The sequence below is a fragment of the Ambystoma mexicanum genome, chromosome 1p, assembly GCF_040938575.1.
Source record: "Ambystoma mexicanum isolate Mex_15411 chromosome 1p, UKY_AmexF1_1, whole genome shotgun sequence".
NCBI lineage: Eukaryota > Metazoa > Chordata > Amphibia > Caudata > Ambystomatidae > Ambystoma > Ambystoma mexicanum.
The window spans coordinates 1,092,590,626-1,092,604,659 of NC_090921.1; the positions used below are offsets into that span (position 1 = coordinate 1,092,590,626).

At 45.9% G+C, this 14,034-nt stretch overlaps 1 protein-coding gene across 1 annotated transcript in view; it reads left to right on the forward strand.

Moving 5' to 3' along the window:
* The window catches only part of SDHC (succinate dehydrogenase complex subunit C), a 222,560-nt gene that overhangs the window by 174,614 nt on the left and 33,912 nt on the right, over positions 1-14,034 (forward strand). Inside the window, exon 5 of the mRNA XM_069604684.1 lies at positions 705-868. Within this exon, the coding sequence (XP_069460785.1) occupies positions 705-868 (164 nt within the window). The remainder of the gene's footprint in view (positions 1-704; positions 869-14,034) is intronic.

Below are 14,034 nucleotides of genomic sequence, written 5' to 3' on the forward strand. Positions count from 1 at the left end.
CTCCCTCTGTTTGTTGCCTTATTATTTATTAATTAATTAATATTTGTTTTTTTTCTCCTAGCTCCACACTCTCCTTTTGTTCCCCCTTCCATGCACTATCCCTCTCCCCCTCTACCATGCACTTGCGTGTTCTCGATGTCACTGGGCCTAGTAAGATCATTGTTTTTGTTTCTCTTCTGTTCCCCTCCCTTGCCTTGTCACGCTCTGAAACACTTGTGTATGAGCGAGATATAAATAAAATATAAATATCAATGCATCTTTTTAAGTCTTTTCAGCGAGAGTACTCTGGCGATCATGGTGCATTTAAAGTGTTCATTATAACTAGGGAGCACCTCTTTATGGTCAATTGAAAAATTAAGCCATTATTCATGCAGAATATTTACAGCACTGTTTATGTATGAACTACCCTTGCTCAGACAAAGCACAGGATCTTGGTTTGAAGCTGAGTCAGATAATGCAAAATTAATATAGAAAGAGATGTACAATGGTGCCAGGCAGAGCATGTGATACTTTAGACCGGATTCTGTTGGGAGAGTAGCACGATGTGAAGACTAGAATTTAGGGGTTCATCAAGTTCTACGAATATCGCAGTATCACATATGTTCATATATACCAAACAGCAGACTTTGAAAAAATCTCTGAATTCCACCACCAAATGGGATGTATCGGAGTTGTGAAACAAATTTCTTTTCCTTTCTCCTTAGGGGTCTCCCTTTTTGGTGTGGCTGCCTTGCTCCTACCAGGAGACTTTGCCTCTTACCTGGATCTTGTTAAATCCCTTAGCTTGGGGCCAGCTCTTTTATACTCTGCAAAATTTGCCTTGGCATTCCCTCTCATGTACCACACCTGGAATGGAGTACGGCACTTGGTAAGTAGATATTTGTTATACTTGTGTTTATGCCACAGTTAATTTAGTGAAATGTCTGTATTAACTGTATTCCTCCAGCATTGGATCTTTCATATATTCACATGCTTTGACTATTCCCTGTCAGGCTGGGAATCATAGGTTACAGACTTCCTACTTGTATTAATAAAGAACAAACAGGTGTTTTTTTTTATTCAGCCCACCATGTTATGGTGCCTTTGGTCCCTTCCAATGGGACATCGAGTGCAAAGACCCAGCCCTAGAGGCAATGCTCAGATTCTAACCGCACATCGTGCTGAGAGGAGTCGGCCCACTGTTCTCCAAGGAGAAAAGATTTCTACAAACAATTTCAGATAAATGAATTCGTATTTCAGAAGAAAAATATTCCCAATGGAGGGTAGATCTAAAACATACCTATTGATGACCTGCTACACCTATGGGTTAAATAATGTATCTAAAGGGTATCAACAGGAGGATTGTATTTATTGTTTACACCCCAATCATACCGGCAACGATTTTGGAATATGCCAGGGATTTGGTGCAAAAACGCTGAGCGATAGGCATAGACTGGTATTCTGGAAAAATTATGTCAGATGCCCATCCTCTAAAGTGTAGTTGTCTAGGAGTATGAAAGATCTTTTGAGAAGGCCTCCTCCTTTCAAAAATGATCAAGGTCTAAGGAAAGATCTGACAAGTCGGAGAAGAGGGGAAAATTGAGCCCCAGACACAAGGAACGCAAATCCTGTCTACGGGCAGTCTACGGGTGGCCAGTCAACAAGTGTAACGCTCACCTGATTCCCGCAGAGGCGCCGGTCTTGACTGGGTGAATGCCGTATCTTCAAAGGTGATGTGTAACACACGGTTGGCTCTTTGGGCTGGACCTCTGTGCACTGTATGTCTGACTCGAAGAGTAAGATGTCTGCAGATAGAAAATATGGGATTAATGAACTGGGGTTATTGGGTGCCTCTCTCCTCTTCCCTTTCTCTTCTCCTGTAGAACCCCAAAGTTTAACGCCCTCACCTTAGGTAAGTGAACGCCGAGCTCTCCATCTGCCTCGGGGCAGGGTGCCGTAACCAGTTTCTTCACTGGATAAGGGTGCAGGCCTCTTGACCTCAGAGGACTGCTGTCCGTCGTTAACTGCACGAACGGTAAGTTCTGGGCACTTCAAATGTCCTAAAAGTCTTTTGTAATTATATCTCTTGTTTTGCAGGGTTCCGGCGATGGCGGATGGCGGGCTGATGAGAATTGAGGATCGAACCCGCGTGAGGAATAGAAGTGCCTGGAAGCACGTAAGTAAGCGCTTGTAGCCTGCTTCACGATGCGCACTAACTGTCCCTTTTATCTTGCAGGTCCAAGTTCGGAGCTTTAGAGAAGCTGAAGGGTGCTGGAATACCCACTGGATTCGGCGTGGGAAGGAGTAATGGCACGTGAGTAATAAAGTTGCCCAATGTCTTTAAACGCACCTTCTTTTGTTTTTCAGATGCGGGATGCAGCGCCGAAGGCCTCCGGAGCGTGCGAAGAGCTGGTAAGCTTTTGTCTTTCAGATGCCGGAATGCAGTGCGAAGACCTCCGGAGCATGCGAAGAGTAGGTAAGCCTTTGTCTTTCAGATGCCGGAATACAGCGCGAGGCGTTGGTGACAGCCGATGGACCAGGTAAGAGATGCGCTGCCACTGAAGACCGTAGTGCTAACCTGTTCTTTCTTTGTCTTTACAGGTGCTGCTGAAGACTGGATTCCAGGATGGTAAGCCTTTGTTCCCTTAGGCCCAGGATCAGAAGACACGATGAGCGTTCTGCTGCAGAGAATGCAGAATAACGCGAAGCAAGATTCATCCATCGGGTGTGGTTTAAATAGCCTCCTGTAGTGCTTAGGTGTCTCCTTCCACAGCCACGCCTAGGTAAGAAAAGAGTTCCTGCTTTCCAGAAGAGTTCCAGTGTTCTGAACCTAGGGAGTGGCTCCTGCCCCACCCAACAGGAAAAGTAGTCCCAAACAGAAGAGGATCAGGGGTTCAACTGGAAGGTAATTAAGCAGCATGGTCTGCTGCAGGTAAGTCCACCCAAGCATTATGAGCCCGGCGCTTCCAGCGCTGGGACTGGGCATCTTTATGAGCCTGGTGCCACTGGCGCCAGGACAGGGTCCGAAAGGTCCCAATTGGGACTGGCTGGCACTCGGAACTGGGGTTATGGGTCTGCTTCCAAGGGAGTCGGGCAAGTCCTGATCTTTTGGAAGCAGAGATCATGACAACAAGCCGCGAAGGACTGTCAACCAAGGCAACGTTGCAACAGTCTAGCAACGAATGGCTGGTGTAAAGGATGCAAGGTATCACAAGTATGACACTGACTCAAGAGGTACACGTTTGAAAACCTTTTTAAATTCTTGGGGTTTGGAAAAACTCCTACTTTGCCCTATAGCTATGATGGGTGTAGTCTCTACCATCAAATAATAAAGAAAACACTGGTCTATGCCAAATCAAAATTGCCTATACTAAAAAAAAAAACGAATAACTTCCCTATCTCTTATAGAAAAAGTGTGTAATGGGAAATACATATGCAAAGGAAAGTCAGTGTTGGAACATAAAGGATCAAGATGGCTGAGTCAGCTCTCCTCCCCACGTTGGAAAGCACAGAGTAATGCGGCCCCTGTAGACAGGGTGACAGTCTGGCTCAGGTTATCAGAAAGGCAGTTAAAACGCAGCTCGAGGCCCTCTTGGCCTTCCACGTTAGTCACTTAAGCTCGCAATGTTTTTACAATTCAACAAAATTCACGTAGGTATCCCTCTGTCGGGCTCGGACCTCACAATCACAGCACTTATAGGGGTTCCCTTCCCCAAGTTCTATTCACATTTGTTGGGGGTTCCCTTCCCCCAACTTAATTCATGTTCTAGGACTCCCTCTGTCGGGCTTGGACCTTTCACTGATGTCCAAGACTTTCAAATGTGCAAGCCTTTTCCACAAAACACTGCAGGACCACTTCGAGTTCCACTTCAGCTCTTCCTTATGTTTGCCCCAGTGTCTCTTAGTCTGTCTAGCTCCATAACACACAATCAGAATAGTTCAAAGAAGTCTTTCTCTTAAAGCAATCATCTTTTAACTTCCCCTTTCGTCAGGGATAATCTCGACTATTGCTATTTCAAAGTTCATTCACTTTGTTGCTTTATAACAAACAGCAAAGATTTTGCGGAGACTTTCGAGTGGGCTGTTTCCTTTCGCCAGACCACTCCGATACTCTGTATCACTGGCTTCAAAGTTCACTACAGGTTTGCTTTCTTTCGTGTTTGATCAGCACACGCGCATCCTTCAGTTGTGAGATACACTGTTGCGGCTTCAATCTTTCCATGACGCAAACCGGCCTTTCATGTCTTTCGCGAACTCACCTGTTGTGTGCTTCCTTTTCTGTTATCTTCTGCTTAAATTCTCGAGACAATGTTAATGCCACAGGCTTCGCCTCGCATCCCCAACTCTGCCGTTCACCCGGGAATGTCGCTGGCGTCCTTGAAACGCAATACAGGCTTCTTGTCTGGGTTTTGGCTTTCTCTGCGTATCTGTCACGGTTTACCGGAAGAAACAACCTCCTGCAGGGATGTTCAGGGTTCCCCAACCCCTCACTCTGGTCCCTCGATTCGTCCTGCTCCAGTGGGGTCACGTTCGCCCCAGAAGATCTGCTCCTTCTCGTGTTCCACCTTGCTCATAGTGTGTCTCCATGTTGCATCTTTTATCCGTGTGAGGGGAGCTAATGGGTAACATATGTATGTGATTAAGGTCAAGTGCCTGACCTTATTAACGGGACATGTCCAATAGGATATGTAAGGGTTGGCCTCTCTTCACTCTTTACTCCTCTTCCTCAGCCCAGTCTATGTGTAGAAAAGGGGTTGGGGAGTTGGGACGTCAGAGAATCCTATGGAATAGGATGGGATATGAGCATGGAAAAGGAAGGAATAATGCATCTCACCCCCCACTCCCCTGAAGATCCCTCACTTAGGTGATTTCCCCCCCCTCACCCTACGCTGGTCCACCCCCAGGGTCTAGCAAGTGAGACGCGCTTTTTCTCGCACCGGGGACCGTCAACCAAGGCGCTGCCAAAACCTTTAATTACCTCGTCGATGACTAGTGACCAAGGACACACCAAGGGAACGGTGGGGGCCTAATGATCCATTGTTGATCACTCTTGAGACACATCATAAAGGCAGTACACAGCCTCAAGATGTCCTAGTGTACTTGGACCATCAAGACGCATACTTCCACATTCCAATGCACAGAAAGGTTAGTGGGAGACGAGCATTATCAGCTCAAGGTACTGCCGCTCAGCCTAAAGTTGGCCCCAGGACATTCACAAGTCACCTTGCCTCCTTAGCAGCCCATCGGCAAAGGTACTTTAACCACGTATACCCCTACCTGGCAACTGGCTGGTTGTGGCACCACAATCTGATAATCCGACAAAAGCGACAGTCCCTGACGTACACTGCGAGTGTGTTAAAATGTCTTTGCTTTTCCATCAGTAGTCCTTATGCAGACTTCCAAACAAGTGACCTTCCTAGGACCTGCCTTCTCAATGACACAATGGACGATAAAACACATCCCAAAATGAATCCCATTGCAAGAATCCCTCAATTAAATTAACCTGGTCACAGACATCTCCTTATCAGGATGTGATGTCGATCAGCTATGTGTGAAGGGGCTGTGGACGCAAGAGGGAGCAACCCTGCATACCGACATCCTTGAGGTATAGGCCGTCTGATGGGTGCTTTTCTCATTCTTAACGCTGCTATGGGGAAAAAAACGGTACTGACCGACAACATGACGACTATGTATTGTATAAGGCATCAAGGAGGTGACCAGTCCAGGCAACTGTCACAGGAGGCTTAGCAACTTTGTTATTGGGCAGTCAGCAACCACATAACCCTACAAGCTTGCCACCTAGCAGGTGTCAAACACTGGCAGATCCGCTCAGCAGAGCGGTCAGTCAAATGAATGGGAACACAACACTGAACAGTTGTCAAGGGTTTTCAGACAATGGACAACACCACAAGTAGACTTGTTCACGATAAAACAAAGTGTGCACTGTTCACCAACAGTCTACCTCAAAAAATGCTCAGTGGCAGACGTGTTCTCAATCCCGTGGAAAGGTCTGTACGCTCATGCGTTCTCTCCAATCCTGGTGATTCGCAAAGTGATGGGGATGGTGTTGAGATATCAGTGTCTCCTGCGGCTCCGGCGTGGTCACGCCAACCGTGGTACTCTTACTTGGTGCACATATCAGAATATCGCTACATTCTATTGAAAATAACTCCTGACTTACTGTTGCAGAACATGGGACAAATAGTTCATCACAATCCGGGATCTCTCAAGCCACTATATGTGGCTCCTGACATTTGCAAACTTAGAGGTATCCGTGGAATGAAGAAAGATCCTGCAGGCGCCAAAGGCTGTTTGCTACGAACATGCATAAATGAAAAAAGTTTGCATTATGTGCATAGCGGAACCTGGAGCTGCACCATCTGTTTGTTTTGTCCAGGTACAATAGAAAAAAGAATTCTCTTCCTTTTATTCAGGAATAGGATAATTAAGCACTTCATGAAGGGTCTTGCACACCTTCCCACTGCTTAAAAAGTCGGCAAGAGATACTCTGCTTACAATGAGGTCACCGTTCAAGCCCATGGCAACTGCAAATATAAAATGTCTCATGGAAGGTGGCATTCTTAGTGGCTATTATGTTATCCAGGAGAGTGTCAGAAATCCAGCCACTGTCTATCCGTGAGCCATATCTGCGATTTGGTAAGGACAGATTGGTACTAAAGACGAAACACCACTTCATCCCAAAGATACCCATGAATTTCCACATCGACTCAACCATCGACCTGCCCGGCCTTCTTTCAGAAGTCACCGGCAGAAGCCGCTTTGCATTCCATGGACATCAAAAAAATAATCAAACACTACTTGGATAGAACCAAATCATTCGGGAGCACTACTCGTTTGTTTGTCACTTTCAGCCTCTCCACCAAGGTAATTACCACCTCAAAGCATGGTTTGGCCAGGTGGATAACTTCAAGGATATTGCTGTGTCCGTGTCCTGCAAATAAGCCATTAAAGGGAAGCTTGCAAGCCCACTTCACAAGGACAACAGCAGCCTCAGCAACAATGCAAGCATTTGCCGTGCCCCAACCCTTTGAGGCACTACTGCGTGGAAGGATGACGCAGCCGAAGCAAGAGTGAGAAGAGCAGTCTTGCAGCGGTCCTCCTGTAAGGTAGGCCTTTATCCTTACCACCAGTTTCGAAACTGTTAACGTTGCTGTGAATTCTATTCAAAGTATGAGAATCTATGGAAGATCCAATGCTAGAGAAGTGGTGAGTTGCTTACCTGTAGCTACAGTTCTCAATCATTGGTATCTTGCATAGATTCACATGCGCCCAGCTCGACCCCAAAATAAAGGTGGCACTCCAGGCAAAAAGAAAATGCTGCGTCACACGCCTGGTTACAATCTGAGCATGGCCTCTAGGAGTGGGTCTTTGCACTCAACGTCCCATTAGATGGGACCAAAGCACCCATAATGAGGTGGACTGACTACAAAACACAACCTGTTTGTTCATTATTAATAAAAGTAGGAAGCGTGTAATTGAGGATTCCCAGCTGGACGACTAGGAATATCTAACTCGCACATAATATGCAAACCTATCATTTTGTCTATTGTTTATGATCCCTTATTGTTTAAATTGGATACAGAGGAGTCCTAATGTTTATTTATAGATTGTGTCAAACACACAGAGTTAAATTCAAATAGGTGTTTATTCGCCATTGGTTAGCCTTGGGAGCCATAATTGGCTCCTGGTCCCTGTTGGTGTCAAGCTAATCGGGCTCTTCTAGGCTACAAGCAGGAGCTGAATAGCTCCCAGCTCTTCTCAATTTCAAACCCTGATACAGCTAACTCCAAATAACTTAGAATGCATTAAAATTATGCTTATTGAATTCACAAAATATTAATTTTTTATAAAATATCTCTCACTTGGAATTAGTACGAGAAGATGAGAGAATACACTTTCACTTCATACATTGAACGTGGAATTTTGTTCAAAATTCATTGCAGAGATGGGTTTATACTTTTGTTATTTGTTCTGCCCATCTACCACATATGAGTTTCAACACTTTTCTTGTCATGATGATGTTGGGATAAGTGCCTATGGGGACTTGGCATTTATCTACAAGTAAAAAGGGTACTCCTCTCATTCCACAAGCCGACACGCAGAGATGAAAAATCAAACTTTCGAGGTGGGATTTTAACCCAGAGAATATAAGGAACGGAAATCTGTTTTGGAATACAGAATACTATAAGAATGGAATATATGCTTACAAAAAAATGCCCCATTTTGAAAAAGGCTCAAGGAGACCCGCAACACGTGTCGTAAAAAAGGGCCCTCCTTCGGTAGATCTGTGATCGCTATACTTCAAAATAATTTTTTGTGAACAAGATACATTCACAATTGAAACTATTGTGGCGCAGTTCATGTGTGAAAACAACATAACCCTACTCCTCTCTTTAGACCAAACTAAGAAAAAGTTGTCAGGATGGGGTGAATTATAAGGGGGTCTGTGTTCTTAGTCTACTGGGTTCTTAGTCTACTTAGTCTTCCTGGTCTCCCTCTAAATCTCTACTCTGGATAAGGTCTCGGGAATATAGCGATCAGCATGCTACTTTGCCCTAATCGCTGTCCCAGGAATTTAGCACCAGCTCACTTTTTGCCACAGTCAATGGACTTTAGTACCAACAGCTTGTGTTATGTAATGCACCCAGGGTTATAGTGCATGACTTCCTTTATTTCTGCTCCAATGGATACAGGGTCCAGCCCACACTTCAGGGATATGATGTCTAACCCACTGTTCAGCACTCCTAGGTCTTTAAGGTATATCAGGCTTCCCTGCCTCTTGGGCACATTACCTTGCTCTCCCTCTGTCTTCTCAGCTGTCTTAAGCCTGTCACATGGTTCCGCTTCAAATCAAAATGATGCCAAGACCATATGTTGTAATTTGTCATCTTTTTATTGGGGGATACGTTACAAGCAGGGCAAAAAAATGAAAATTGGATCCTCCTAAACAAAACAAAGGTCAAGACGGTTCATTATAGATGTGATAAAGTCGATTATCCTCAAAGACCCACCCCATTTCCAATGTCGCTTCTGCTGGTTGTGTTCCTAGGCATTCAACCCAATTTGTACAGTTGTCCCCACTCACCACAGTTTGGGGCTTTAGGGTGATCTGAATCCTTCCTCTGTCTGTTCTAGATGCAGGCCTTCTGGGGTTGTGTACTACAATACTCGCTTGGGTGTAGGTGGATCAGTAGACTTTGCCGGCATGGGAGGTAAAGAGAGGTGCCTGGGGTTTGGCTATGTTTGGGCTTCTTCCTTGTTTATTTTTCCTCACCTCACAGACCATGCAATAGTCTGTCAGGCCCACATTCCATTCCACCTCCTTATAGATGGTCCTCCCTCTCAATTTTTGCCCTTTCTTCAACACCTGATGTACTCATCTCCTGTTCCACTCCTCTGGATGTTGCAACCTAATCTGCTGTGGTCTCCCTGCCTGTTGTTGCTACTTCTAACCCTATGCCAACTGAACTTTGTCTCAACCTTGGTATGGCCACTTGATGGTACACTTAGAACCTCCTCCGTACCACCTACCCCTTGTCTTCCTTCGCCTGTTCTGTATTGCTCTTTTGCCCCTATGTTACCTCCAACCTCTGATGTTATCACCTCTTAATCTGCTTGGTACACACCACTTCCTCCTACACCTTGATTGCTCGCACCTCTGCTCCTGTGTCCAGATGTTATCACCACCTCTTGCAGTCATCGTCCTTCGGATGTTACCACCTCCTGCCTTCGTTCCCTCTGCGGTTATCTCATCCGCCTTAACCTTTTTAACTCTCTCCACTGATGTTAACGCCTCCTTCACCACCAATCCCTGCTCTCCACTATTGCTATCTCATCACTAGTCTGTCTCTCTAGCCACTGCTTCTTCCACCACTCTCCAATCTTCTGCAAACATGATCCTCCTGCAATCCACACTGACAGACTGGGCTTGTGTGCTTTTAATACTGGGTTCATCATCCCCCTTCATTGGACTTTGTGAGGGTCTGCAACTGTCCTGTGGCTTGTAACTGGGTGAGGACTGGAACTGGTTTTCATCCAAGTGCACCTGGGGCTGCTTTGGCCTTAAGGGGATGGACAACCTATAACTACTTTGTCTGCCAGCGTTGATGTTAGTTTTCTTCTGCTGACCATTGTGGTGCTGCCTGTGCGGAATTTAAGTCTTCTGTGCTCCCGGCATGTGAATTGAGTGCTTAAATACACTGGGTATGCTTTATTAATGCTTTGTTTCTGTAACATGTGTGCGTGGTGAAATGGAAACATTGTAAGCCCAGCATAAGAGCCACTTGCCGGGGAAGAATACATCCAACTTTGTTTTCTGCAATGAATTCTCAGCTTTTGGGTAGTCGCTGATTTGTAATATTGTATGTCTAGAGCTGTAGAGCACAACACAGGTTGTGCAAACGTCGCAAAATCACTTCTTTGATGTATCCTGTGAAGCTATGACTATATATAAACTCACATTAACGTGAAGTAAAGGGAAATAATTTCCTAAAGAGAAGGGTGCCTTTTACCTTGCTAGAGCTGTGGGCCTGCTCAGAAGGAGCTTTATTTTCTTTCAATTGGTAGGAGGAGCCTTATCATTGTCTTGCAGTTTTTTTTACAAGGGGTTTGTTCGGGGTCAAATCTTTTAGGGATGGTCTGCCTCAAAGGGTAGGTGCACTGGGGAAAGGTCCAGTTCCACAAGTCATGCCTGTGATGAGGCCCTCTTATTTTTCTCAGCCATGGGACCAAGGCAGAGTGACAAGGGGATCCTCTGCATACTGGCCCCAGGCCCAACATCTGCCGAAATGGCGCTTTGCCCCCTTAGTCACCAGCTTGGTGGCCCCTAGAAATACACAGGTGACTTCATCACAGGCCATTCGGCTTTCCTGGTGTTTGGTTGCATTGCTTGCTGCCCTGGTGGTTTCCTCTTTACAGGCAGACTACCTTCCCTTTCTTAACTTGCAACAGCCTTCTATAGGCCTTTACTCTCATGGCCCGAATTAGTAGTACCCCCTAATTAAGGTCCTCCTTTCCATTGTGTGAAACCTCCGGATAGGATCTGTGTCCCAGTGGAGGCAGGTCATTTTTAGTAAAAGCGGAAGTCACATTTTCCACACCCTGCTCTGCTGGCTTGCAGCTCTTTGCTGAATTACATTTTTGCCAACATAAAAAAATATATAGTTTTAAAAATAAAAACTGCTAAATCCTTCAGTTCGCATCAGTGCCTGCTGGGATCCCTGCTGGCATATGGTATGCCACAGAACTGTTTTGCAAGCTGCATATTCTGCCCCTAACTTTAGGTCTCTGTGCCTCGCTATGATTGTCCCTCCTTTTGTATGGCACCCAGCGGTGCTCCAGTACTTGTTACCTGGTATTTGGCCCTTCCTCCTTGTTCCATGTGGTGCACTCCTTGTGAGATCACCACTGGCAGATTGGGCCCTGCTGGGAGGATGTGAATGTCCTGGACCCTGTGCATGGTTTTAGATGATGGGCAACCATAATGATCATGGTCGCCTCTTAGTCTGACATCAAATATAATTGAGACCTCGGTCTTTCAGAATGGGGCTAATGCAGTTTGGAGTAGTCTACATCTTCAGAGGCTGGGTCACTGGACTAGAGAGGGAGCACAGATTATGAGGGGGACTCTGCAGCTCACACCCTGTAAATACCTACACGTAGCTTTTGGCACTTGCAACAAGACATTGGTAGGATAGCTTTCCTGTGTTTGTGCCACCTCCAGACCTCAGTGCTACTTATCAGTTGTTTGTGCCCAATAAACGCCTGATGTGGTCACAATTAAGGCAAAGATTTTCAATATAGGGAAAATCCCTTTCTTGAACATCTTGGTGAAATGGCTGACTTTTTTTGTATTATGAAAAACCTCAAATTGCGAGTAAGCAATGTATGAGTGCAGAAGAAGGCAACTGACCAGGAGGAGTCCTAGTGGTTGGCAAAGACTTTTATTGATTTCAAAAATTGGCTATCCCTAACTTTAAGATGGGTTTCCCTGCCTCAAACTAAAAACTAAAGGAGCTGTCAGAATGTCCGTCAACTACAAAAGCCACGGTCCTGAGTCAAAACCCTACATCTGTCCCTTATACTAAAACTAAAGAGTCTTATTTAAAAGTCAAGTTCTCTCACTAGGAGAGTGACTCCCTTCTCCTGGTGTCTGAAAGGAAAGTCTGTTCAGTACACTTATTGCAACCAGGGGAAATTACTCTCTTCGCCTTGTCTTGATTTATGCACAGTTCCAGGGGTGGCCAGGAGGAATGACTCCCTTCCCCTGGCTTTTCTGATAATGTTGAAGCTGTTCCCAGGGGGGAAATGACTCCCTTCCCTTGGATGTTAGTATCAACAAAGTGCCAAGGGTGCCCAGGGGAGGAATGGCTCCCTTGTTGTGGGTATTAGTTCCGACAAAGTTCTGGTTGATGTCATGGGGGCGGGTCAGGGGGGTCGAATGGCTCCCTTCTGCTTTTTTCTTAGGTACGTTTTCTAACAGTTCCAGGTTCTCCTATCCCGTCCATGGTCTTTTCTTTACCACTGTTGGGAGGGTTCATCCCTCCGATATTCACCCTGTACTTGTTTGGGTCCCAGATCCTGTTCACTCCCCCTTTCACGTCGGGCCCACTTGGTTCACTGCCCTGCCATGAGTAAGGTGACTCGCATTAACATTGGCTTCCCCTCGATTCGGAGCCTTAGACTCTTGGTTCTCTTTCGTTCTCACGGCCCACTCGGATGACTCTTCCCAAGTACTGCCACAAGGGAGATGCTTCGTATTGTTATTCCTGTGTGGTTTCTCTGTCTCCCGTACCTCCAAGCCTCTACCAGTCCCCATGACGTGCCAGTTACCTTTTGTTGGCTGGACTCTTGGCTGGTTCTTCATGGGTGCTTGCATCTTTGTGCCGGGCTCTGTAGGTTTCTCTGGTCTCTGCTGCTCTTGCTCTGTGCACCTTCTTCCCGCTCTCTTCACTGATGGTGTAGGTGCCGTTACTGGAGCACACAGGCCACCTCCCAGAGGTCGCACCACCGTCTTCTTGGCCCCAGTCATGTCCTTGACCAGCTCCACAACACCAGGCAAAGGACCCCCATTGTCGGCCCCTTGCCTTTGGCAGCGGACTGCTCTCAGCTTCCCACTGCGTCCTCTGCGTCGTAGTCGAATTTCCCGGAGTGAACTGTCATTCGTGCTGGTATGCAGCACCCTTTCTCAAAGTCCTTTTGTCAGTTTTTATGTATTTCACATGAAGATTTCCCCCTAACCCCCTGCGGAAGTCTACGTTCCTGTATCATCTCTGAGCTATTCCTATTGGCTCCTGATGGCCGCCTCCTTTCAGTACTGGCCTTGCTGGTGATCTTAATTCTTTGGATGATCCTTTTTGTGAAGTACTGGAGTTAGTTATACTATCTATATTGTTAGCAATCTGCTTCGTCTCAGTAGAAGAAACTGGTATAATGTTACAATAACAAATAGAAGTTCTATCAAGGGGGGGTTGATGGAAAGATGGGAACCGTCTTGAGAGGGTTATGTTCGGGGTGTTGTGATGACATTTTTACCCAGGGAGTCCCTCCCCATATGGTACTCCCGCATTAAACCACCCATAGGGGGAATATTGGGTAGCAGCCTCACCTCCCTATCCGATTGAATCGCCATAGCAGCTTTTCCCACTTTTTCTCCAAAGCGTCAGACTGGGGTAATCTCTCACCTAACTCTCCAACAATCTCACCTTTCAGTCGTCGCCAGAAGAACTGCAGCAAAGCTAAAAATTGTAACATCTTTGTCTACCTTTGGACATCACTGTTTTAAAAAACTATTCAGAGCCACCTCATCATGCGGGCCAAGTTGTATTTTAACAGATTATGGTCAAATCCCTGTCTCCATCTTCTGTTGTATAATTCCAGAGGAGACAAAAAGTACTAGGCACCAGAATCTATCCTCTGTTTCTGAGAAAAGACCTATCCCAAAAACTCACTCGTTGCATCAACAGTGGAAGATGTTTGATGCATCTAGCACTTCAGCCATTCCTGAAAAGGAACCCCGAAGGCTTAAATTCTCTG